General features: G+C 35.4%; 1 protein-coding gene across 1 annotated transcript in view; it reads left to right on the top strand.

Annotated features, from left to right (window-relative positions):
* Nucleotides 1-26,344, top strand: part of ARID2 (AT rich interactive domain 2 (ARID, RFX-like)) — a gene marked incomplete at its 5' end in the record, with an annotated part of 93,274 nt that overhangs the window by 41,022 nt on the left and 25,908 nt on the right. Inside the window, 9 exon segments of the mRNA XM_009077182.1 lie at nucleotides 8,174-8,307; nucleotides 9,072-9,290; nucleotides 12,005-12,072; nucleotides 20,554-20,620; nucleotides 20,705-20,955; nucleotides 22,055-22,151; nucleotides 22,231-22,440; nucleotides 22,811-22,978; nucleotides 24,056-24,131. Coding sequence (XP_009075430.1) covers nucleotides 8,174-8,307; nucleotides 9,072-9,290; nucleotides 12,005-12,072; nucleotides 20,554-20,620; nucleotides 20,705-20,955; nucleotides 22,055-22,151; nucleotides 22,231-22,440; nucleotides 22,811-22,978; nucleotides 24,056-24,131 — 1,290 coding nt within the window.

Consider the following 26,344-nt stretch of genomic DNA (forward strand, 5'->3'; position numbering starts at 1 on the left):
ACTTATATAGTTTTAGAGAGTCATTCCAGCCAGTTTAACAACTGTTCACTGTTCTGAAAGTTACACCTTTGTGCACAATACACATTAAATGTGTACCTGTGTATTTGCATTAAAATGTCTTCGTGTGTGTGGTTGCTTGTCTCAGGAAATGCTTCTGGAACAACTTGTTGTTCATCTTGGGTGTTCAAAGTCTATAATATGTTTACTGAATTTTTGCTTTTTTCCTCACCTTGTGAGCAACTAATAGATTTTTAGCTTTGATATTTGATGAATTATGAGCCACTCTTTTTTAATGGTAGTCCCCAGCTTTAAAACATGCTCTAAGTTATCACATTGTGTAGGAATTATAAAATTGTGTTCTGGTTTTTTTTTAAAAGTAAACGTGTTTTATGTATATATTTATACATCTATTTTAAAATATTTCCTTGTTACATGCACTTATTAGATAAATATGTCTGTTGCTGTCAAAACATCAGGCAGTCCTAGGATATGTTCATGAAAGAATCCATATAAACAAACGATCTTTATTTTAGGATTTACTTCACTAGCTGACTTAGTGACCCAAACAGTGTTCAGTGTATGCACAATTTTGAGTTCTCTGCAGGCTGTTTTACAAGACATGCTGTGTGTAACTGATGCCATGTGAGAAGCTGTATTCAGTAGAAAGTGTTATAATTACTGTATCACAATACATCTTACAATGTAGAGACGTTAATTTGTATTGCTGCAAGCTTTGCAGTGGATACAGCAGTACTTAATGTTGTCATAGAGGCTATCAAAATCCCAAATACCACGTTATGGTGGCACCGCAATAAGGTGGCTGGTGTGGGTGATAGTATGGTGCTGTGACTTGCTTTGGACAAACCACACAATGCTTAGTTGCCTACAGGAGTTCCTAACTTGTGGTACCATTGGTATTAGTGCATCTTTGCCATTCAGGTACTCTCGTGTTCAGACACTGTAGGAAAATCTGGGTGGTGCTGTAGATTATTTCTCAAAATAGAGAAGTCTTGGATTTATTTTTTTTGTCTATAATTTGTGAGAATGTTCCGGAGATAGCAACAAATCTAGAGCATTCTGATGTTTTGTGTGAAGGGCTGAACTCAGACTGCACTTATACTTGAGACTTGATTAGCTGTCATCCTAGACAGCAACAGAATGACTAGAATATTAGTAAGAGGAATACATCTGGGAATTGCCTTCATTGAAAAGTTAATTCCCAGATATAGACTGGAGAATTAATACTGTTAATAATGGTACAGATGATATATTCCTGGATGTGAAATCCATCAGGCCTGATGAAACAGCTACTGAAGCAGTAAGAGGTGATGCTGGTTTCAAAGTGGGTTTTTTAGCAAGTAGTGAGAGTGCAGTGGAAGAGTTAGTCCTGTAAAATAGCTGTAGACCACAGCTGTGGTTCACAAGTGGATTCAGTTTAAACTACATTCAAAAATAAATGAAAACAAGCTTATGTAGCAGCATATTTATCCAGAATCTGTTGGAGTTCCTGGTACTGCAGTTTCTTCATAGGCTGATGTTGTCATCCCCAGCCACCTCAGTGTTTCAGGGCTGCACTCCAGCATAAGTGCTTTAGTTGTCTGACATATGTCTTTTATTAGTATGAATGCATAAAATAGTATCTTTATTTCTTTCCTCTTGGTGTTCCTATAGATATTAAGAAAGTATTTTCAGTGACTTTAGTGTGTTGGGGTTTTTTTTCTTAGAAGCATTACATCTTGTAATTCTAATAAAGTGAAACTAGCAGGATTGCTCATAAATTTTAAACTACTTCTTCTAACAAAAAATAGTATCTTGCCGTAACTAATATTCAGAACTACATGAATTGGTTTTCTTCTGTTTGCAAAAGCTTCTTGGTAGGATAGGAATTTTTAAACCAAATTTCAAACAGGCTGCAGCTCAGGATCATCCATCATGTAGTCTCACAGCCTGTGTAACAAAATGTTAACATATTTAAATTGCAGTGTATGCAATTAGTATAAAGGGCTTGGACTAAGTTTAATCTGCACAGGACCTTCTGAGTTTGCTCACAGTTCTCCTGATGTGTGACAGAATGTTGTCAGGATGGAGGCTGGAGTGGTGGAGTCCTTGGTGTGGTGTGTATGGTCTGATGGGACTGCATGGAAACTGATAGGAGCACTTGGCCAGGTGTTTGAAATGCACAGCTGTTGGGGCTCCATACTCACCTGGCAAGCAGGCCAAATGAAGCATGGAGAGTCTTGATTTGTCAGCCTATCTTACTGGGTGGTCACAATAAACCAGAAATCAAACAAGTAGTGCTGAGAATCACATGTGGAGTGTTTCACTGGGAGCATTATGTGAGATAGTTTCTGATTTAGACAAGGTGAAGATGGAAAACACAAACGTTGTTTTTGAAGGATTCAGTGCAAGCTTCAGTTCTGACAATAATTGGATGTAACTGTTGAACTGGAATTCATGGTGCCCTAAGAGCCAGGGGGAAAAAAATGTGAAAAGATCAGGATCAGGTTTTCAAGTAACCATATCAGGCATAGATTCAGAGTATAGGACTATAATGGATTGTCTAATAAAGTTGTTAGCTTTTTTAAAAAGGTGCAGTTCTTGATTGCCACCACAGGTTCATGAATTCCTTAGTCCTTGAGATCAGGGCAAGAGTCATGTTGAATTAGGGGCAAAGAGAAACCGTATGCAACAATTCTCACTTAAGGTGACACAAACTGGAATATTCAGTAGTGTGAAATCCTTATTGCAGTAAGGATTTTGTCTCATGATTGTCTAGGATGTTGTTGTTAATTGGGTTGCAAAGAGGGAGAGGGGATGCAAAAAAATGAGCATGTCTGTCTTGCATCGTAACAGAAGGTGTTCAGGCTAACAGAACTGGTGCAAGTTCATGTTGTCAGTCCCCTCCAGTAGTGTTGGCTGAAAGATAGTTTCAAGAAAGATGAGGTGAAGAGCTGTGGTAGAAATGGTACCTGCTTGTTCTTCACCTGAGTGCAAAGATAAGGAAGGAACTGATAGTTGGACTCTGATGGATGATGTTTTGCCAGGCGTTGGCTTAATATTTATTTGACAAATTTACTGTATCCTGCTATAGGGAGCCAAAATGCCTAAATGAGCCAGATGTTTTATACTGTAACATAAAACAGTTTGTGTACTCTAAGCCTATTCCAGGCTGCTGTTGATAGTAAATTCTACATGCTCTTAGATCTACCAAGTGTAGACTAAATTTTGTTAGTATTTCCCCCCAGATCTCTGAAAACAAGCCTGAAAATAACTTAGCTGAATAAAAACCTGTGTTGTTACTTAATACTGAAGTATTTTTCGTGGCCAAAAATATTATTCATCTTCACAGAACATTTTTTTCTCACAGACTTGAATGGAACAAAGTGACTTATTGAAGTTCTGTCAGAGGAACAGAATGTGTAATATGTTAATTTGATTTTCAAAAGGATAGGATCTTTTGATTTCCAAATCAAGAGATCCTTAAAGTAACCAAGTTTTCAGAAAGAATTGAAATCACTTACACTTCAAAAAGTAGCCAGCCTGCACGTGTCTGTCTGTGGTTGCCCATGTATTTGTCCATTTTTCAGTGCTTTGTATACCCTGTGGTTCTAGCTTTTCACCTGCAGTGTGTGTGGTTTTGTTAGGGGCTTGTGTTTTTAGAATTTATTTATTTACTAGAACCTGTGTTGTTGGTGTATAGTGCCTGTGACTTTACTAAATTAAGGGAGCATACTGAATTCCTAAAAACCTTTTTCTGTCATCAAAGTATGCGTTTGTAGCTTGTAACTACAGATCTAAGTTGTCTTGAAACATGAGATTAGCCTTTTGTAACTATCTGGTTATAATCTATGAGCATTCGCACAACTGTGTTTCAGTAATAGAAAAGCTCCATTTATTATTCTTAAATTTCTTGTATATTTAGAGCAAGACCTGTGTTTATGCTAACTATTCTGCTGTTTGTGTCGTAGCTGTATGCCAGACTGGTAGATGAGAATTTAAGACAAGTAAAGCTCATGTACAAACTGATTTGCAAAGCTCTTTCTCTACTCTAAAATTCCAGGTCATGCATTCTCTCTGCAGGAAACAAAAGGAGGGTTTGGAGGATTGAGGTTTGTACAGCTGTCTGTATACAGTTGGTACTTATGTAGCATAAAGGAATCTCTCTGAAGAGTCTGTTATGGCCTGGTTATTATGGTTGAAAGTCAGTATTACAGTGCTGTTAAACTCAGTGCATTGAGAAATAGTGAAATGTCCTCCCTCTATAATTCTAGCTGTATATTAAGGGGCATAAAGTGTTTGTGTTAAAGGTGGGGAAAGTATTTCTGTCGTTTGGGTTTGTTTTTGTGTTTTTTCTTGGGAGGTGGGGTAGGGATGGGGGGTGTTTGTGTGAGATTTAACCTTTGTAACTGATGCTTTGGGGTTGTTGAGGGCTTTGTTTTTTGTGGCTTTTTTTCCTCAGCAAACTTGATATTTCAGGGTGAGATAGGAAAGGTCCTCCTGGTCTTTGAAGAAGTGGAATCTCAGTAAATTGAATAACATGAAAAAGAGCTCAGAATTTAGGAAAGTGAATTTGGTCCTTGCTTTGGTATAGTGAAAAATTAGATCATCACTTTGGGTTAATTTGAATCCTGGTTTCCTATGAAATGCTTAATAAGCAGTTTCTGAGAACTTCGTAACAGTTGTCAACACTGAAAAAATCACAACTATTTTAGTTTGCAAAGGCTTTTTAATTTATATCTGATTTTTTTTTTTTTATTTTTAGAGAGGGAAGAAGTAGAGTAGATTTTTGAACTTTCAGATTTTCTCTGGCAGAACTGTTTTAACACATTTTAATAAAGTAGGTATTAACAGTGGAGCAGATCTAGGATATTCATATCATTCAGCTCTGCTGGGACATGGCTCTAATAAAAAGCGTAAGTTTAGGTATTTGCATTTTAAAGTACGGAACAACATGGATTATTTTATGATACATACCTTTCTTTTTATCTTTTTTTTTTTTTTTTTTTTAAAATGCTTAAATAGCTATTCAGCCTTGGTAGAATGCACAAGTCCAGAATAATTTGCAAACTGTATTTTGAGTACCACATGTGTTTCTATATGTATAGGGATTTTTGCTTCATCTTATTAGATGTTTTTATGAAATCTTATTTTCAGTAGTGCAAGTGTTTTCTGCTAAGCTTAAGCTTTGACTCAGTCCAACAAATGTGAGGAAATTAGCTCTAACCCAAACAATTCTGAAGTCCCATTAGACAAGCTACAGCAGTGTAGCATCTGCTGGTGTAGAAATGGTGCACACTCTATCCTCAGCTATGTAGACCTGCTGTTTCCTGTGCATCAGCTCCAGTGCTCATCTGACAGCTCTTCAGTTTGGAAAAATCACTGGAAAGACAACATGGAATTCTCTTAGCTTGCTAAATGAGCCTTCTGAAGAGTGAGCGATTGGATAGTTGGAGGGAAGGTCAAGCTGTCTCTGAGCTAGACCTTCAGGTCTTGACCATAAAAACACAGACTGTTAAAATTGATCGGATTACAGATTTGATTAATCTGGTTCAGAACTTTGAAGGCCTTCTCTTTTCCTTGATGTGTATTTCCTCAATTTCAACAGCTTTTCTTGATCTCATAGGAGTACAAAGCAAAGCATGTGTTTGTGCATATGCAAGAAGTTTTAGATTTTTAGGTTTCTTTTTCACCTGGCATCAGAAGTTAGACTGGTTTTGTGAAATCATAGTTTCAACATTGGTCACCTCAGTTACAGTACAAAGTCATGCAAACCATGATGTCTTTAATGGCAGATTCTGTGATATATTGAACTGTTGAAAGACTACAGGTAAATGCTGGGAGCAGGTAGAAGGCTAGACTTCTGCAGTGACCAGAGATTAACTGAAAATACTTTGATTGTTCCCATGGTTCATTTTGTTCCGGGGAAAATTGGAAATATTGTGATCCTACGTACTATTACACTCACACATAGTTCAGGATCCTGCACAAGTGTTTTTTCTCTCAAGATTTCAGAAGTTGCTATTAAATTTATCTCAAAATACCAATCACGAATGCATACAGGTGGGAATTCAGCCTAGTGGAATGCGTAAGTCACTGGGGTTTGTTTGCAGTTGATAGTCACCACAGTATTTTCGGGTTTCAGAAGAGGGGAAAGGTACTGGTCAGTATGTAGCTGTACATAATTCAGAACAATGGGCCTTAAATAAATGCTTCTGTCACTGGAAGAATAAAGTATTTTCTAGATGATTTAAAATACGGATTTCTAGCTATTACAAGCAGAGATGAGTGTTTTATTCCAGGAAATCTGATTTGTGTAGTTGTGTTAGAGTATCTGCACAGTTATTTTGAAAAACCAGTACAGATATGCTGTAGAATGGAGTTAATGGGACACATAGGATTGCATGGTGAATTATTCACCAGGCATTCATTTCTTGATTGTATGTTATCAGTTATATTCCACAGTGTATGTAGTTCTCTCTTATCTGTTTTTAAATTGCTTAATCCCATACTATATTTAATATTAATCTCCCATGTAGAGCTTGAGGATGGTTCTGAATTGAGCTCTAACATGCTCTCCAGTGTGTGTGTATAGCACACACACACACATATACTAAAATGCTTACTTATTTTGTTGTGTTTTTATTTATAAGTTATCCTGAAATGGTTAATGAGCTCTCAAATATGGAAAATGGAAATTGTCTCATCTATTCTTTGTGTGTGTGTGATTGCCATATCCAGTCATGTAATGGTCATTTATGGAATGCTTAGCAGTTCATTGATAGTGGAAAGAAGTTATATTTTTTTATTCTTTTTAAATGAAGTTTGAATAGCTGAAAGCAAATAATAAGGCAGAATAAATCTATGGTATTACTTCTCTGAAAAAATGCAAGAGGAAATGAAATAATAAAACACTTATGGCAATTTGAATGCAATGAAAATTTCATTAGAAGGGAGGTGTGCTGCTTTGTTTCTCCCCGTTGGAGCAAGATCTTTGCTGATATGCTGAGAATTGTCTTTTGCCATATAGAAGTTGTGGATTGTATTTGATTTTAATTTTTGGATGTAAGATGGAAGCTAAAGGAAGGAAGTTGGATAAAAGAGTAAGGAAATGTAGGGGAGAGACTTAAAAAAAGTTATGAACAACTTAATTTTTTAGGGATTTACTTTTTTTTGGAGCTTTTAAATTGAAACCTAACTCGTAAAAATGAAGATTTTTTTTAGATTAAGGATAAAAACCAAGCATGTTTAAATGTAACTTTTAGTCTTTAAAATCTCTGAAAGCAAATGAGTGTGCAGAAGAGATTTTTGCTGTCTCCTTAACTCACTCAAGAGTTTACATAATAAGAAGGGCACTGTAGCAGTGGTTCACCTAACAATAACGTACATAGTACTCGGAATATCCTGAACACTAGTCAGACCGGAATTGCCACTGCCTGTGATACAGTGTGCCATGATATGGCTTATTAGCTGTGGATCTTTTTCCTTTCTTCTCAAATGCACCTTTCCTTAAGGAAAACTGAGCTTGCTGACGTTTTTTTTTAAGGTTGTGGTTATGTCATTGATATCTCGCTTCATGACATAATTACTGATGTGAAATATTTCTGAGGTCAATGCGAATACTGTTTTAAAATCTTTCCAATTCACCATGAATTAATGACTTCAGTGTTTACTGACAAAAACAATACTGAAAGCTTTTTTTTTCCTCATACATTGAATATTCTAGCATATACAAAGAGAAAGATAAGTGTTTTAAATTATTTCCTGCTTATACTATACTTTTATTATGACTTCACTGACTTGGTATTGTCATTTTTCAGCACTATTAAAATTTGTAAATGTAAGCAGCTTTGCCTTACATGATCTTGGCTTAATTTCATGAAGGGTTTTGTTACTACATATCAGTGTGAAGTTAAGGCTACAGTGGGCCTTTTAGTTGACTTTATATATTGGAGTGTATAAATGTATATGTTATGTATATGTATAATGTTACATATCTGCATTTTCTGTGTCACCTATTGTCAGTCTAACTCGGGTTTTGTTTTTTATCACTTTGGCTATTGTTTCCAGTAAATCTCCATGTTTCTACAGTTGGTTTCCTTTGGCAGTTCAGCTCTTGGGGTAAAGGATTTTGTTGTACTATATATATAACTTTTTAATTTTTATTTTATTCCAGTTATCTAGAAAAGTATGAAAAAGTCCATCATTTTGGGGAGGAGGATGAAGAGGTACAACCAGGCAATCCAAAGCCACAACTTCCTATTGGTGCAATTCCAACTTCCTATAACTACCAGCAACACAGTGTGTCAGGTAAGTTTTTGAGGGTAAAAGTGCTATTTGTGTGTGTGTGTTTATGTATATTTTGTCAGGCTACAGAAATAATGTGTATATAAGTTTGGAATATTATTAAAACCATCAAGTCTGTAGGACACTCAGATGGTTAATTTAATACACTGAAAAACCTTTCCACTGTGAACCAAATCAAAATAAATACAAAAATCCATAAGCTGTTTCTCTTCTTTACAAATGTTTATCTTGCTAATTAGCAGGGTTATGTAGTTACTTGACAACAGTTTACCTTGAAAATTTGCAGAACATGTTTCTGTTAATCTGTCATTTCTCTACAGTGTCATTTCTCTACAGGGTCAAATACCTCAGTTGAGCATACAATTAGTTAAGCTTTAAATCAGAAGCTGGAGGGCTCCATGGAATGGATGTGTAATTCCTTGTGTAGAAATTGACTCCAAATTGTATTACAATTCTGCTCTACTTTAATTAAGGTTGTGTTTTCAAAGCTTTTCTTTGGGAGAACATACTTCATTATTGCTTTCTGGAGATGATGAATGAATTGATGTATAACTAGAAAGGTACACAGTGAAGTAGAATGTGTTCAACATTTTGCCCAAAGCCTAATAGAAAAAAATACTTTGAGTGCTATAAGAACTTGTTGAGAACCACAATAATTTATAAACTTTTTAAAAAGTCTTTTTCATAGTAGTATTGCTTAATGTATCATCGAGTATTAGTTAATTTAGCTGTGGAAAATATGTGATTTGTTTGTTTTTCTTATTTAGATTATCTTCGTCAAAGCTATGGGCTGTCCATGGACTTAAACTCACCAAATGACTATAATAAATTGGTGCTTTCACTGTTATCTGGACTCCCAAATGAAGTGGACTTCGCAATTAATGTGTGTACTCTTCTTTCAAATGAAAGCAAGCATGTTATGCAGCTTGAAAAGGACCCTAAAATCATCACTTTACTGCTTGCAAATGCTGGAGTGTTTGATGACAGTAAGTATCTTTGTAGTATCTTTCCCCTCCCCAGTAATTAAAGTGTTAATAACTTATTTCCCTGTACTATACTTACATGTACTTTTTATTTTGTCTACAATTGCAGGTCTTATCAGACATTACAAATACCTTTTAGGTAATTAAAAAGTGTTATTTAACAGTTTAGTGAAATGTAAGAATTAGATTTTTGATGATAAAGTTTAATTGTTCAGGATGCTAAATTTACAGCATTGTATTTCCGTCTGCTTGTAGTGTATTGCTGCTTCCTTCTGAATTTGGAGGACCATGCTGAGTTTCCATAATTCTTTTCTAGTAACAATTGCAAGTTTAAAAATTTAAAAAAATGAAAACAATAACTCACTGACATTTTTATCCTGATAATTCACTACACATTGAACTGTAGTAAAATTCAGGATATAAAATTCAAGGGATAAAAATCTTAATCTGATTTTTAGAATTACTTAATGTGTTAGCACATCAATTTTAAAAGAGAGTCTATTCTGTCAAAATACTAAAGTATGTGAAATAAATGGTTCTGATTTTTCTTCAGTTATGCCAAACTATGCTTGTTTGTCTTTCTGTCAAGAGAGGGGGGCAAAAAAATAAGATAAGCTTGTAAAATCCTAACAGCATAGCTCTTGTCTTGGTGTGGTGAGGAGGAAGTATTTACTAGGTTTATGTGGGTTTTTTTGGCATGGGTTTTTTTGTTGGGGTTTTGTTTTTTTTTTTTTTTTTGCTTGTGAGTTTTCAAACTAAATTTCAGAAATGACCGCCATAAGAAATTGCTCAAATGAGCCTTTTAAGCTAAGCATAATTAAGTCTGATAGTGTAGGTGATCATATCTGTTTGAGTATAAATCTGCTTTGCATGTGTAAGCATAAACATATATGGTATGACAAAGATTCTGTTCTAAAATTCTGGGGAAGAACCAGTGTAATCCACTGTATACTCTTTAGCTGTTTTTGTTTTTTTTTTAAATCATGAGCATTTTTACATACTGCTTTGTGGCTTCCCCCTTCTCCACCCAGTATTGCATTAGTGTCCTCCAGCTTTTTTCTTGCTCTTCTTATTTGTACCTGTGCCTTTCTGATACAGTTAGATCTTGATAATACAGTATTTGCATCTAGTTCACTCACAAGAACTTTCAAAGGAAAATACTTGAAAGGAAGCTAAAGGGAAGCTTAGTCCTGCATGTTAGTGATTCCAGGATCTTGCTCTCTAGATTTTTGAGATTACCATCACTCTCCTGTTCTTTGATGGAACTTCTATGGATTTAGAAATTTGCAAATAATTTAATCAAGATTTATATTGCTGTTTAATGATTTTTTTTTGGATGTCACAAAGGTAGACTGTTTTCTGGAGTTCTTAACCTGAACTCTTGAGTACAGGCTTATTCAATAGCTTGTCTGTATTAGTGTTTCTTGTATTGAAAAATATTTGAGGTAAAGCCAAGAGGAATGATGAGCCTGTAATGGGCTCACACTTTTCATTCTCTGGGGAAAACATCTTTTTTATCTTACCTGATGATGTCTTCTGGATAAATCCAGGGAGGTGTCCTAGCAGCATTAGGAAGACTGTGACAAGTGGGGGAAGGAAAGAGGCAGATGTGTTTACTTACTTTTGAAGCATGAAGCTTCGATTTGAATTATTTTCATTATTTTAAATAATGAAAGTACATATTCAGGTTTGATGATTAAATGGAATCTGCAATTAGCAAATTCAGGTAGTATGAAAATACTGTCATGATAATTTCAGGTGTCAGTAAGTAATAGCTGGCTAACTTCATTTAATACAGGGTTTAGATTTTTCTAGACTATACTTAAGGTTTTGTCATTGTTATTATTTATAATGTAGTGTTTCTAGGTAAAATATGTCATTAGCTTCTTCCTGTCCGCCCCATAAACTTTGAGATGACAGTTGTATTGCAGGTGATGGAGCACCCCCAAGGACTTTGGGATATAAAGTATATTCAGCTTAGAGAGATTCATAAGCTGTGGTTTGAATAATGTGAATTGAAAGCTGACGTGGTCTTGGCATTGAGATTTGTAGCATTTTGTTCAAAACATTAAGACATTATGAACTGAAATGTTTGAGTGTAACTTAAATGTGTCATTAGTTCATTACAGAATTATTGGAAGACAGTTTATTTTTGGATTGGCTCAGTGTTTGAATCACATTGGCTGAGTCTTTGCTGCTTTCAAGGAACGATGATTAGAAAATTTCTGGTAGTGGCTCCATCAAACACGCAAGAACATCCATTATTCATCCTGGTTAAATATTGACTTTCAATTGAGTACTGTCAAAATCTCACTACTGTTAAGTTTTCTAGAAAACGTTAGTGGGAAGTTGTTTAATTACTACAGTAGTGTTTGCACATGGAAAACAGGTGTGAGGGTAAAAATTGAGCAGTAATCTTGACTCCTGGAAAGGAGCTCTGGAAAAATTTCCCATGTGTTGTTTTTCTTCCAAGGGATTCACAAACAAGCCCATTCTTGATGAACTGCTTCCTCTCAATTTCAACCGGAAAACTGCAAAAGCTGTTGATTAAATGACAACAGGAATTTCAGTTGGTTTATGCAGCATTTTGTAAAATCAAAAGGAAACACTGGAAGAGTATAGTGTTGTTGAATCTTTATTTAGTTTATGGTTTAGTAAAAAGTAAAAAAAGTTCATGTTGTTTACTAATATGAAATTTTGCTTTTTATGCTTTAAAGCTTTGGGATCATTTTCTGCTGTATTTGGAGAAGAATGGAAGGAGAAAACCGATAGAGATTTTGTTAAGGTAATTTAAAAATTATTGAAATAATTTTGAACTGCATAAGGCATGTATCCAGTCCTTTAAAAAGATAGAAAATTTTAAGATACGCAAGCAGATGTCTTTAAAATTACTCTCAACTCTATGCCTTTGATTTAAATATAATAGGATGCTAAATTACAGTTGTCTTAAAATGTTTGAATAAGCAGGAAGAATTACATTAAGAAAAAGATATGTGTAGGCAAATGAGTAAGTTTTTCATGTTTCTTTTTATAAGCAAATGTTTGTGATGAAAAGGAAAACTGAGCAACATGGTTAGCAAGAGGCAACAATGCTGGGGTTTTGGGTTTTTTTTAAACTGCCCTGGTCAGTTAAGAAACATTCTGGATTATGAGAATGAAGATCATAGTGTAGGAAGCATGGGAGAAATATTTCAGTAGGTTAGCAATACTGCAGGTTTGCTTCAGTTTGTTTTTTGCACGAGGCTTTATTGTCTTTCCACTAGAGGGCATGAGTTACTCTACAAGTAATGAAATAAGGTAAAAATAGAACTAAAGTTTCTTGGTGTAAATGCTTCCTCTTTATTCTAGGTGAGCATTTTGAGGTGAATGAGGGCATGAAATATAGCTGAAGGAGATCTCATGTTTCAGCATGTTTGCCTAAGATATGCAATTTCCTTAAATTGAATTTCAGGTGATGTTTTACGTGGCTAAAATAGAGTAAAACCTATTTTGATATCTTACACTTTTTATTAAGTCAAAATGTGAAGAGAGAATCTGCTGAGTTCCTTATGAAGCCAGGTTTCTGGTCAATTTCTTAATTGTTTCATATACTGAAATATCTTACTGGTATTATAGAGCAGTATTTGTTAAGAGCTTTTTCCATTTATCTTTTGTTTTATTTTTAAGTAACTTGGTTTGAGAACATAGTAGAGTTAGTTAAATAATAAGTGTTGCTGAAATATCAGTAAATAGATTCCCTATCAAAATTGCCTGGGTAAACTTAAGAACAAAAAAGCTAAGCTCTGATATTTGTTCGTATATGGACTTGAGAATATGATTCGAATGTGCTGAACTAAAGTGTAAAAATTAATGCTTCATAATATTTGATTCCTTATTCCATTGAAAAATAAGTCCAGAAGTACTGTAGGTTGTGTTTTGGTTTGTTGTTTGGTTTGGGTTTGTTTTTTTTTAAAAGCACTTAGCAGTTCTGTGTTGACTTCACCCTAAGCTGTCACAGACTGTTGCTGATCTAAAGCAGCAGCAAGTGCCACGTCTAGATCTGTAAGCATTTAAAATTAGACAGAATTCTAATTTATCTGTACATTAATTATATCAATTTAAGTAATTATAATAGATATGGACAGGTGGGTCTGTTAAAAACTTTTAGGGAATTGTTAAGTAGAACCACTGTAACCACAATAAGGTTTGCTAATAAGAAACTTGGATGCTCTCCAGGATGTATTTTTGGACATTACAACATGTATAGTACCACTCTGTAGTGAAATACTGCTGAAAGCATGTCAGAAACTAACACTGGATCTAAAAATATTTCTAATGCCAAGAATGCAGATTTTTCAGAACATCTCACTGCAAGCATTTGCTTGACCCTACTACTGGAAGTAATTTTTTTTGTGTTGCAGCTGTGGCTGTGTCGAAACAGGAATCAGGGAGAGTATTATGGGAACTTCATGACGTAGGAGAGAGATACTTGGTTGTCAGTGTAGAGATTGTATATCTGGTTTTGTTTGGGGTGTGTTTGTTTTGTAATGTGCTTTTTGGGGCTTCAAGGTTAGTGGAATAGCTATTGAATAAGTTTCCCTCCTTTCACTGGTCACATTATTGTTTTAAAAACTCCTTTTTTTTGCTTGCTTTTTTTCATTTTTTGCCAGTTGTTGGTGTCTTGATTTTGTAAGATTATCATTCCCGTTTATTTCTATGCTATAATGTCAACAGATTAGAAATTTGTATAAAGATGGAAATGAAATTTTAAGTGAGAGAGGAAAAATGCAGAATTATAAACTTAAGCACAGTGATGGCATAAACACATGAACGTTAGCAATATGTAGAAAGGAAGTTGGGGAAGCAGTTCTTTAAACACATGAATTCTAAACTAGCAGGAATTGAATTGATAGAAATTTTGTTGAGTTTGTAAATGTTACCTTTAGACTGTAGAGCTTCCATGTGTTGGAGATTTGGGGTTGAGGGTATGGAGGTGGCTGAGAAATACTGGGTATCTTGAAGCTGTTCTGAAAGTGGTTCTCAGGGTTCAATTCAGGATTCATAAATCATAAACTTGGATTCTTGGCAACCAAATGTCAGTTTCAGTGTTGGTATGTCAGTTTTATGCAAAAAAAAAAAAGGTTTTTTAAAGTTAAAAAACTTAGACTCGTAGTATTTTGGCTGAAAATAGTTTTTCAAATGCAGCAAAACCAATATAAATGATTTGAGATACATTCAGAATATTTGACACTTCATCTATATAGCTGCTTGTGCTTTTCCCAGACTTTTTCTCCTGCTTGTTGAAATATATGAACATAAACTTGGAACTTAGGATTTTATGAAGCTGTTTATTTTTTGTATTTCATAGACATTGGGAGTAATTTTAGAATTATGCACTTATACCAAAATGTTTTATGGAAGTTTATAATGTTTGCTTAAAACAAGCTTGATTTAATTTTTAGTCTCTTAATAATATTAGCACTTTAAAATTAGCTTTCAATAAAGAAAAATGGTCACATAATTTTCTTTACTATTTTTCTCTTCATTCTATGTCTTTGCACACTAGGAGTGGTACAGGATCACTGTTCGTATTTCTCTCATCCTTAGATATTTAAGCAATACAGTTGGTTGTTTGGTATTCAGTCAACTCTTCATAAAGAATTTGTCAATTGTTTTAGCATCAGTACTTTGATTTTATATTCTACTGTTCTTTAATTTTGACTTTAAGTCTTTCTACTTTACATTTGGTAATATCATATTCATGCAAACTAGCTTGCCTATTTAGCTGTGTCCTCCAACATCACTGCTGTTCCAGTTGAAGGTGAAGATGAAAAACTATGTGTTTCTTTATACTAAACATCAAGGAAATTGATTACCTTCCTTTTCTTTTTTTTTTCTCCCACCCTGCAATCCTTACTGCATTATAAAAAAGTGAAAATTTTGTAATTTTCACTATCTTATCTGCAGAGCTACATATTTTCTCACTTTGTAGAGAGTTTGCTTCTAAAGTGATTCAGATGTTTTTACTAGTCAGTGAATCTGTTCAATTAATTGTCTGAATTTGAATATCATTTAAGTTGAACCTGCTGTTATCCCTTATAACTGTGTTAATTTGTTGTATTCACCTCTCTTCATTTTTCCTGGTGCTGCCAATAAGCTTAAATCTGTAGTTAGTGGAAATGTCTGCATCTTCCTATTTAAGGGTTGAAACATTTGGCATTTAGCCAGTTTTCTTGTATCTTTTCTTGTTTGTTTTGTTGTTCCCATCAGCAAGCTCTGAAGACATCCTGCTCAGATGTATTCTGAGCTACTCTGGAAGCTTTCCCATTTTTAACTGTTTCACTTAGCTTTGAATTTCCTCATGCTTAACAAGGTTCAATTGTGAGTATAGTTTTCTTTCAAGAGTGATTTGTTTATATAGCATTTGATAGATTGATAGATTTAGCTGTTTTTCCAGGTATTTCGTTCGTTTCTCCAGCATCTGCTGACTGTCTGATGGTAGTGCATGAATAATTGCATTACATTTCTTTATGTACCATTCATTTCTGTTGACTTGCATTTAAAGATTTGGATTTCATGTTCTTGGAGTTCTTGAGGCCTCCTCTGGCTGTAGAGTTCCAAAATCCACATTTATGCAGTTTTTGTGCCTTTTTTATTGTTTTGGATAAAGCTTTACTTCCCTGGGTTTCTTTTTTATTTTGTGAATTTTGTTGTTCGGCTCTTTTTCTTCTTTGTATAAATTTAATAGTAATTTCATTTATTGTGCATGTATTCTCTGAATCTTTCTCAGGTAGTGTGGAGAGAGAGATATAGCCTTATGCACTTAAATGCCTGAAATACTTTACAAACATTACTTTTCTTGTCTCTCGTAGTGACCTGTCAAACTGACTTCCAATCGCTCTTATATTTCTCTTGGACAATAAGTAGTAATACCATTACTGCATTATGTTTTGTGGACTCAAATGTCCTTTGTTTTTATGGACAGTAATTTGACTGATCTGATTTCCAGTGACTTCTGTATAATCCTTTGCATCTTTTTCTGAAGGAACTTGTCTCCTGACAGTAATCAGATTGTGAATGTGAATCAAGTTCTTACCCTTTGTCCATTATCTCTTAGCATCTGGATGTCATGTAGTCAAGCATTGTTTGGTTGCTTCCAAGTTTTAGCTTTATTTTCCTGTTACCAGTCTATATCTATAGGAATAACTATTGATAAGGAGCTTCACTTTTTCATCCTGTCCTGTTGATTTCTGTTGATATGTAGTATCAGATTGCAGCTATCCGTAGTTCACAGTAGGGACTAAAGAAGTGCTTGTGATGCTGAACTGATTATTTTCTTGCCTTTGTTCAATAGGATGCCCATAAAGTTTGGCTTAACTAATCTTTTCCACTTTTGCCTAGCTAATATTTTGTCCACTTTTTGTCCAAAAGAAAAATAAATAAAATTGTCATGTTTTGCCTGGCTCCCCTGTAACAGATAGGCTGTGAACATTGCAAGTAAGTTACTTAGTTGTGTTTATCACCTTGACATTCTCTGCCCACCCCTGTCCTTTTCGGGGATCTTTCCTGCTTAGGCAGAAAGCAATTGAGTGGGCTGAGAGCAGTCAAACCATTCTGCTTAAATGCAGACATGGTGGTGATTCAGGTCAGGTGATTCTTGTAAAGAAAAGGAGGAGAGGCTGCAGTCTCACTCTGAACTTAAGATGTCAGAATACCTTTATTCAGAACTACAAGATGGAGATCATTGTAAGTAGTCCTAGTGCTTTGTAAGAACAACTGGGTGAGGTTTTTTGATCATTTACTGGCAGGACAGGTGATTCCAGTGTGAAGACATGTCTGAGGCAGAGAAATGTGTATTTCACCAGAATCGCAGAGTGTAACACTTAGAAGAGGTGCGATTCTTTTTTTATTGGTGGTGTTTCCCTACTGTTTTACAAAGGAATTTTTAATTAACAAGCTTCATCATTCCAGTTAGGGAATGTAAAGTATGATTTACCTTCCTGAAAGTCTCATCAAGGACTTGGGTTCTTTCTTTCTGAAGAGATCTTAAATGTCATGGAATCTGCTTTGGATTTCTTGATGTCCTCTCAGTGAAAGATGTACGAGTCATGTTTACTATTGACTCTGCATTATTGCCTATATGGGGGTCAGCTGAAATCTGTTTGTCATAAGCATCTCTCAAAAAACCCACATTTTTTAAAAAAATTGTTTGGACAGCTGGATAATTTGATTGAGACTTTGATTATCATAGGCCAGGCTGACTCCACTTTTTAAAATTCCCTGCATGATTGCATGTGCAGTGCACAAGTGTATTGCTTTGAGCTGTTTAGAATTGCCTGAACAGAATAGCAACTTTCTGAGGGTGATAGTTGTTTCTGCTCTATAATTGTGCCTGTTAGAAGATAACTTGTTGGAATTAAAGGGAAAGCTGTTCTGTGTTATAATAATTACAGACAGGTGCCTCTTTCCTCAGCTAGAAACTCTTGTCAGCTGTCTCTGGTAAAGCTTTCAGGTGTTTTGAGCTCAGTATAGTTCTACAGGCATATCAGTCTTCTGTCTGTACATTTATTGGTGCAGACTTGTCAATGGCTAAAGTCCTGAGCAATCCTGACCCCTCAGGAGCAGCCCATCTCCACATTAAATGACACATACAATAGTTTGTCTCTTAGCTGCTTGGATTTCTGAACACATTACTTGCTAATAAGCTGTTTAAGATACTGATTTGTTGAATGAAGGGTGTAGGTTATCTTTGGTGGAGGTTTTGCAGAATGTTCAAAGTCTTAAGATCCACAAAGTGCTCACAGGAAGCTCAGTTTGCTACTGCAGTAGGTCTGTCACAGTTGCTGAAACACCAAGGACAGGTGGTGGCTTTGGGACTGCAAGCCTACAATTTTGAGCAAGCAAAAGACTCTGGGACACTTGCAGTGTTCTGGCTGAGAATTATCATTCACAGTGCTTCTGAATATAGAAATAAACACTCAAGAGAGAAAAAAAATGTTTTGAATTGTTCTTTTTGTAGTTGTGCTGTCTGTGTATTCATGTCCTATCCTGCAGATTCTCTTCCTTAGAGCTTTAAGAGACTTTCCAGATCTGTGGGACTCAGAACAACTGTGGGGGATGCACATGATTCTGGTGTGCTTCACATAGGTAACAGGCCTTGAGCATATGCTCTAGGTAATGCCGAGACAAATAGCTCTGCTTGGAGCAGTTAGCATCTTATCCTCACAGTGTGACTATATAATAAAACAATCTGTAGAATAACCATTAAATAAACTTTATTTGGTGCCTTGGTGTATCTCATTTTAATTTGCAGGAAGGAGCCATGTTCTGTTCTTTTCTGAAAAAAGATAATCCATCAGAGTTGACAACTAGCACTGTTTCACAAACTGCTTCTTTAGGAAGGGGAAACTTTCTCAGTTGTTCAAGCTACTAGCATGGGTCAGTTTATTCTGTGAGTTTTTGGTGAGATGCATGGTTTTCCAACAATGTATCCTTGTCTTCATCTTTAGCTATAGCACTTGGAGGATTTATCATGTCTGTAGTGTCTTCATCTGCAAAAAAAAATTAATCCTCATTTTCCACATGTCTAGGATAGAAAAATTTGCTTCTTTATGACTTTATATTGCCAGAGGTTTTTAAATGTTTAATTTTGGACTATACACTGAAGTGGCAAATGTGGATTATTGGAGGATTCAGCTAGCAAAATGTGATGCTGTTTTAATGTGTGACAGCAGTTTTAACATTGTATTGCAATTGACTTTGGCCTCTTCCAAAGAAAGTCAGGTTGAAGTTGGAGACTTCCAGTATCTCTGTTCAATATTCACTTCTTTTTTAATCCTTACCTGATTAAACAACTAATCTTTAAAATAGCTTCTGAAGTTTTTCTAATAAGTAGCAGTGAAAAGTGAAGGCTTACTGCGTTTATTGCTTTTCCAAAAAGGAAACCTCCTAAAGGAAAGCATGAACTGACTGGTGTATTTCCAGACAATGTATTTCTATGTGCTTTTTAAAATAATGATTGAAGCCTTTTCTGTAAATAGTCTCCTTCTCTAAAAATAAAGGCTGCTTAAAGTGGAGTACGTTCTGCAAGTTTTGCCTGCATGTGTTGGTCTCCTGTGGCTCTTGGTGATAGCCTTAGTATAAGAAAAATCAGTTTGTCACAAATAGTAAGGAGTTAGACTTTTTTCCTGACTGTTCTTGTCTTTGCTAAAATGAGGTAATAATCCTTTCTGTGCAAGTAATCCTCTTTACTAAACAGTACTTGGATGCCATTTAGCAACATCGCAGTGGAAAATAAAATTCTTTTCCTTCCAATTTAGAAAATCTGTAGTATTGTATTTTTCAAGAAAATAGCAGTGTCAAGCTTGGTATGAATGCTGTAATTTAGTAATTACATTTGCATAGGAGAATTTCTCCTGCTGTTCAGCTGGTTGTACTTCCCATCCTTCCCTTTTTATCCAGATTTATTTGTGGTTTTATTCTGTGATTACAGCCAAAAGAGGAGCTGTATTTCTTTATTAGTAAAAGGAAGGTTTATATTTTTGTTCTGATATACACATTAAAATGCATATATTATTTTATATTTTTATATTGTTATACATCACAATATGTATTTTTATGAACTTGTAAACCTTAATCCCTTGATCAATTCTTGAATTTCAACAGGACTAGCAACAAGATCAAGCCATATATTTGTAAAGTAGTTTGAATTCCACTCTGCCAAAGCATTCTGTTCTGGTTATATTTATAAAGATTTTTCGTGATGGTGGTGGTTGTTTCTTTCTTTATTGTTTTATGATGATGTGGAATGTGGAAGACATAACAGCATCTGTAAAAAGTGTCTCCAGATTATGAACTTCTAAGCGGGAGTCTTAATGTCTACTGAAATTGAGGAGTCACCTTCTTGTGCATTAGGAATTCACTGTTTGTAAGAGGTGAAGGAGGGTGAACGGTACTTTTTCTCCACTTAAAATTGCTGTGTTTCTTTCTAATTGTTTATGGAAAACTGTCCATACAGTTTCAGTATGTGCCTCAGCAAAGCACTTCAGTGGTAGTGTGGGTTGATGGTGCATGCATACTTCAGGTGCTTGAAGGGAAGAGTTTCTTAATGTAAAGTACTGAACATCTTGCATATCATCACCTCTGGTTACTATCAGATGAATCAAGGTACTGAGAAATTTTAAAAAACCAATTATTTTAATATTTCAATATTTTCACATTATAGAAATACAAATAATACTTAAAGAAATATGCCCTAGAAATTAAATATTTTTAATTCTTTCTTCAGTTTTGGAGAGATATTGTTGAGGATACTGAAGTTCGTGATCTAATTTCTGACAGAAGCAAATCTCAAGGTGAGACATTTTGATTAATCTAAATACATGCATGCTGGTAAATACAACCAAGGAAGGACTAACATTTATTTGTTTACTTTGTAGATATTCCATCAGAAGAATGGATTTGGGAATCCTTATTTCATCCGCCTCGCAAACTGGGCATTAATGATATTGAAGGGCAGCGGGTACTTCAGATCGCAGTGATTTTACGAAATCTTTCTTTTGAAGAGGGAAACGTTAAACTTTTGGCAGCTAATCGTACTTGTCTTCGGTTCCTGCTTCTCTCTGCTCATAGTCACTTTATTTCTCTACGGCAGTTGGGGCTTGACACGCTGGGAAATATTGCAGCAGAGGTAATGTGCTTCAGAACAGAACAGTTCAAATACAATTTGATAAAAGCATTACTTTAGTTTAATTAAATGATTTTTTTCCTTTATCATTGGATGAAGAAGCAAATAAATTATTCTCTGAATTTGTAAACAGCAACTTGAAGTGTTCAGAGCCAAAACAAAAATACTATATGTGTCAGTTTGCTAAAATAGAATCACAGGAGGAAGACTGATTGTATAGGGAGATATAAGATATTCAGTGTATGATTTTCAGTTTAGTTTTCCATAGAAAAGAAAAGAATTTGTTAAATAATGCAAACTGTGCACTGGCTTCTTCACTTTAGAATTACAACCTTTAGTCATAACTTCATTTTGAGAAAGAAGGTTGTGGAGGGTTTTATGCTCTGTGTACTGGGCACTTTGTGTACTACCCTTTGTGTAAGCTAGTCATGTGCCACTGGGCATGCCACCAGAATCATGTGAGGCATCTTCTTCATTTCAGAGAGGTCTGAATGTTATAAAATACACTATTTCAGTATGTCATATTATTCTGCAGATAAATTATATGGATTTTATAGGTAGATATGTTCAGATACTACTTATGTTTAAATGTAAGTTAAATGGGTACTGTCAGAGAATGAGACTTGAGGTACTGGTCTACTGCTGAATATTGGAGAAAAAGATGGTGTTTTCATTTACCATGTACCCAGCTGCTTTTGAGTAAGAGAGAATATTACTGAAGTCTGAGAGCTCTAATTGAGAGGCAGCAGCAGATAGATACAGGCTGAATGACTGTGCTGGCATTCCAAAGTATATTTGTTGTTACTCAAATTTGGGTCTTTGTTGCAGATTCAGATACATTTGTGTATACTGTTGACTGACTGAGAAAGTTATTTTCCTTATTCTGAGCACTGAAAAGTGTAAATTACACTGCTGTTTCAGAGCAGAAAAGGAGGGGACTCAAAATGCTAGCTACAATGAAAAGCTCATAGGATTCTGTTTTTATGAACACATGTAATTTATGTGTTGCATTTAAACACTTAGGAATCTTATGTTTTGATATGCAAATTAGCCATTAGCACCATATGAATAGTGTTAGTAATTTATTTCTTTTTCTCATCAGCTTCTTTTGGATCCTGTTGATTTCAAAACTACTCATCTAATGTTTCACACTGTTACCAAATGCCTCATGTCGAGGGATAGGTTTTTAAAAATGAGAGGTAAGATCTCTTGTATTCTTGTTTTTGTGTTAGAATTGTAATTATTGCTGTTTAAAACCGTTCTGTCTTTGTTCTTCAGGCATGGAGATCTTGGCAAATCTTTGTAAGGCTGAAGATAATGGTGTCTTAATTTGTGAATATGTGGATCAAGAATCCTACAAAGAGATCATATGTCATCTCACGCTACCAGATGTACTGCTTGTAATCTCAGCACTTGAGGTGCTATACATGCTCACAGAAATGGGGGAAGTGGCCTGCTCAAAGATTGCTAAAGTAGAGAAGAGCATAGGTAAGGGAGAAGCAAAATCTACTATTACTCTCCCTTATGTAGCAAAAATGAATATTACATGTTCAGTGCTTAAAAATGTGGCTTGCTTGTGTGTGTACAGCTTGGGGACAGAAGTTTTACCCAAATTTATTCTTTGTCCTCAAGAAATTGATACTGTAACTAGGGAAGCTAAAATCTCTGCAGTTTTTTGTTCGTTTTTTTAATGCCATGAAGGGTGTTTCAAAAAAAAAAAAAAAAAGGTAATCTACAAAAGCATGCAGAGACTTATTTTCTTTCAACACACGGCAATTTTAAAGCAAATCAGTATGTCCCAGCAGCATTATTTTGTCTTGTCCTAATGTTATTGTTGGTTTTACATTTAATACTTTAGATACATTAGTGTGTCTGGTTTCTATGGACATCCAAATGTTTGGACCTGATGCTCTTACTGCTGTAAAACTCATTGAACATCAGTGTGTTAACCAGCAAGGAATACTTGATGTCAGGCCACAGGTAATGGATCATGGTTCTGCACAGGCCCATGCAACAGGTGTCCCAGGTTAGTATGACTAACTAGAGAACATACTTCTGTACAGAATTTCCTGTATGGCATGTATGATTTTTGTCTTCTGTAGATTTCTGATTAATTTACATAAATAAGTGTGGCATTATGCATAACATATGGTATCTTTTTTAAACACTTGTTCACAAAGCAAATATAAAGCTCTGTTAGCCAAAACTGTTGTGAAACAAGCTTTGAAAGAATCTTTATGTTTTTCAGTTGCTAATCTGATAATTTACTGCAAGTTATGCACACTCCTTATTTTAACTTGTTCAGTGGAAAGAAGGTAGTATCCAATCTAGATTGTTTCCACAATTTGCAGAGATTTAGAGATCCATTTTATGTTGTGTTTTACACTGGCTATTACTGGGCAGTAACATGCAGTATTTGATAGAATTGCAGAGATGAGAGAGACACACAGAATTATGCCTTTGTTGAAGCTGTTAAACAGCCTCTTGTTATGTGAACCAAATCTTAACTATTGTTAGAAAGTTGAGAAAGAACCATTGCAGCAGGCACTGGCTTCCATGTCTGTGTGCCTTTGTGGAATGGGTGCAGATACCACAGCAAAAGTGACTGGAAAAGAATGTAACTGAGGGGGTGAGCAAGAGTGAATAGAAGGAACGGATGTGACATTGCAGCAAACCTCACTACACTGTATTTGCATCCACTTTGCAAATTAGAAAAATAGTAACTGTGTATTTGTGCCTGGTTTGGTAGAGTATTTTGCCACTTTAAAATCATGCTCAGTACTCTGAAGTGCTTAGTAATTAGAGTATTTTAAGTACTACTCTACTGAGATAGTAATCATGGGTCTGGAAGCAATGGTTCACTGGGAGCAGACCTCATGATTGCACTTCAGTGATGACACTCTGGCCCTCACATGCCCTGCTTCATTTGGTAAACTGTGGTGCAGATCTGTATTCTGCTTAAGGCACCTTTGTGACTTGCCTTAGCTGGACACATGCTTGCTGACAAACACGGGAGAAAGTGGAAATCATGAAGTGCTTCATTCAGGAGAACAAAACACCATTTCAGCAAGTTGTTTTTTTTTCTTCCCCACATTTTCTGCAGCCTCTAGGACAGCACCACATGTTGCTCCACCACCAGGGATAGTAGAAATAGACAGCGAGAAATTTGCATGTCAGTGGTAAGTGTATAGTTTTATTCAAATACTTCAATGAAGAAGAAGAACAAGGAAATGTTCTGTATTCATGTGCCACAGAATTTTCTAGTTTGCTTGTGTTTACTGTTGGACTAGATTTTCTGAAAAGTATAAAAGAAAACCATTCTGCCATTGCTTTGAAGAAGCTGATACTTGAAATTTATTGTTAGAACAGAATGTAGTTTGATTGTTAACTCTGATTTTATTTATTTTTTTAAGTTCTCAATCAGTGTTACCTGTTTCATTGAGTGTTTTCATCTGGTAATGTGTTGCTCTATTACTGCAGCAATATAAAAGTGATTACCAAATTATCCTACATAAGGCCCTACATGATCATTGTGAACCTTGAACAAGTTAAGGAAGATCGAAGTATTTTCCATTTCAGCTAATATTGTTGTTAGATATTTAGAGAGAAACTACTTCTCTCTGGTTCTCATGTGGACTGAGACTGATCTTTTACATTATTTGTCTTATGTAAATTACTCACATTCTAAATATTTGTATTAATTGGTTCCTGATGGGCCCTTTCACCTCTGCTGCTTCACAGCTTTTATGTTCATGTTTTGTCTTACTGAGTGGGCAAGGGCCTTCGAGATAAAATGGGTAGAATTTTCAAGGCTTAGTGCTTTAGGTTATGATTTAGTTATACTTCCAGCAGAGCTTTGGTTGAATGGGGCAAATGTTGCAGATTCTTGTGGTCAGCTGATGTTCCCATGCTTCTCTTTACACACTGCAAAGTAATATTAATCTGCCCTCTGAAAGACTGAGAAATTTCACATTTAGACATTCAAACAGTGACTCTGCAGCTTAAGTTAGCCATCTGCAAGTTGGTCTCTAGGCTGCCCTTATAATAAAAGGAGTGAGACAGTTTCCCAGTAGTAAAAGGAATTGCCTTCACCCACCAAGTTTCTGGTGAGGTTACAAATAACCTTTTGTACCACCTTCTCTCTCTTGACTATAGAGAGCAGTAGACATTTAGATTTCAGTAATAAAGTTGTAGGCAAGGTGAAATTTGTACTCTGCATGAAAGATTAAATAGTAGGCTTGACTGCTCGATAGGGTAGGTACCATACTGCAACTGTGTGATACCATCAAAATACTGAAACAAAGGATAGAGCATTGTATCAGGAAGATTTGGAGCATCTACTTTGTTTCTGTTCTCTGTGCTTCTGGAGCTGTCAGTGTTGAATATTGTTACTTTGTATTTGATTTTGTTCTAGTTAGTCTTAGGTAGATAGGAGCTAGTGAAATAAAAAAAATTGATGTGTAGCCCTGGAAATTCTGTCCAAATACTGATCGTGTTGCCAAAAAACCCACCTAAAAAGCAAATTGAGAGCAGAGAAGTAGCCTCCTTCAAGCATTTTCATCAATGCGAATGTGGAGTGTCTTAGATTCATGTACATTTTTAGGGTATTTTTAAGCTATTGCTTCCTGTTGAGAGAAATGGGAATAAGTAAATCATAGCAGTAGAATTTAGTTAGTATCTCTTAAAAGCAACAGAAGGATAAGGTATTTAAGTTGACCTTCCAGGATATATTAATAGCCAGCTTAGCCTCAGCTGGAGTTGTAAGGTAAGTGCTTGTGACAGTAAAGTGCTAATCGCAGATCCCATTTCACCACTGCAAGTCCTGAATGTCTCCAGTTTGCTGGAACCAGTGATAGTGTGTCACCCTAATATGACATGTCCAGCTGTACAGTCACTTGGCTGATAATGCCCAATTTAATTAATACCTAGACTTTCTGTTATACATTGTAATCTCAGTTTTTGTTGTAATAAAATTGTAACTCAGCTGCAGGAGAAATGGCATACTTACTCTATGAGAGAACACAATTTAAAGGATGTAATCATACTCTTTTTCATCTAGTTATACTGGGAGTGTAGGACTGTACAAAGGAGAATGCAGTGTCATTTTCCAGAGTGTTACCACCTTATAATAATAAATGCTGATAATTTTTTTTTTAATTCTGTCTGAGCCTATATTGTGGTGCCAATATTTGAGCACCGAGTGAGAATTGTTACTTACCTCTATTTGCTGCTGGGGATGAACCATTCTGTGTCTCTGGGCTGGATTAATAGAACCAAGAGAAATAAAATTAAAGTGATAGAAAATGGTTTCCTTCTCTCGCAGCTTCCTGGTTAGAGGTTAGATGGTCTTTGTGCTTGTAGAGAGTCTGTAGGAGACATAAATACTTTCTTT

Source organism: Acanthisitta chloris, unplaced genomic scaffold, assembly GCF_000695815.1.
Source record: "Acanthisitta chloris isolate BGI_N310 unplaced genomic scaffold, ASM69581v1 scaffold23146, whole genome shotgun sequence".
NCBI lineage: Eukaryota > Metazoa > Chordata > Aves > Passeriformes > Acanthisittidae > Acanthisitta > Acanthisitta chloris.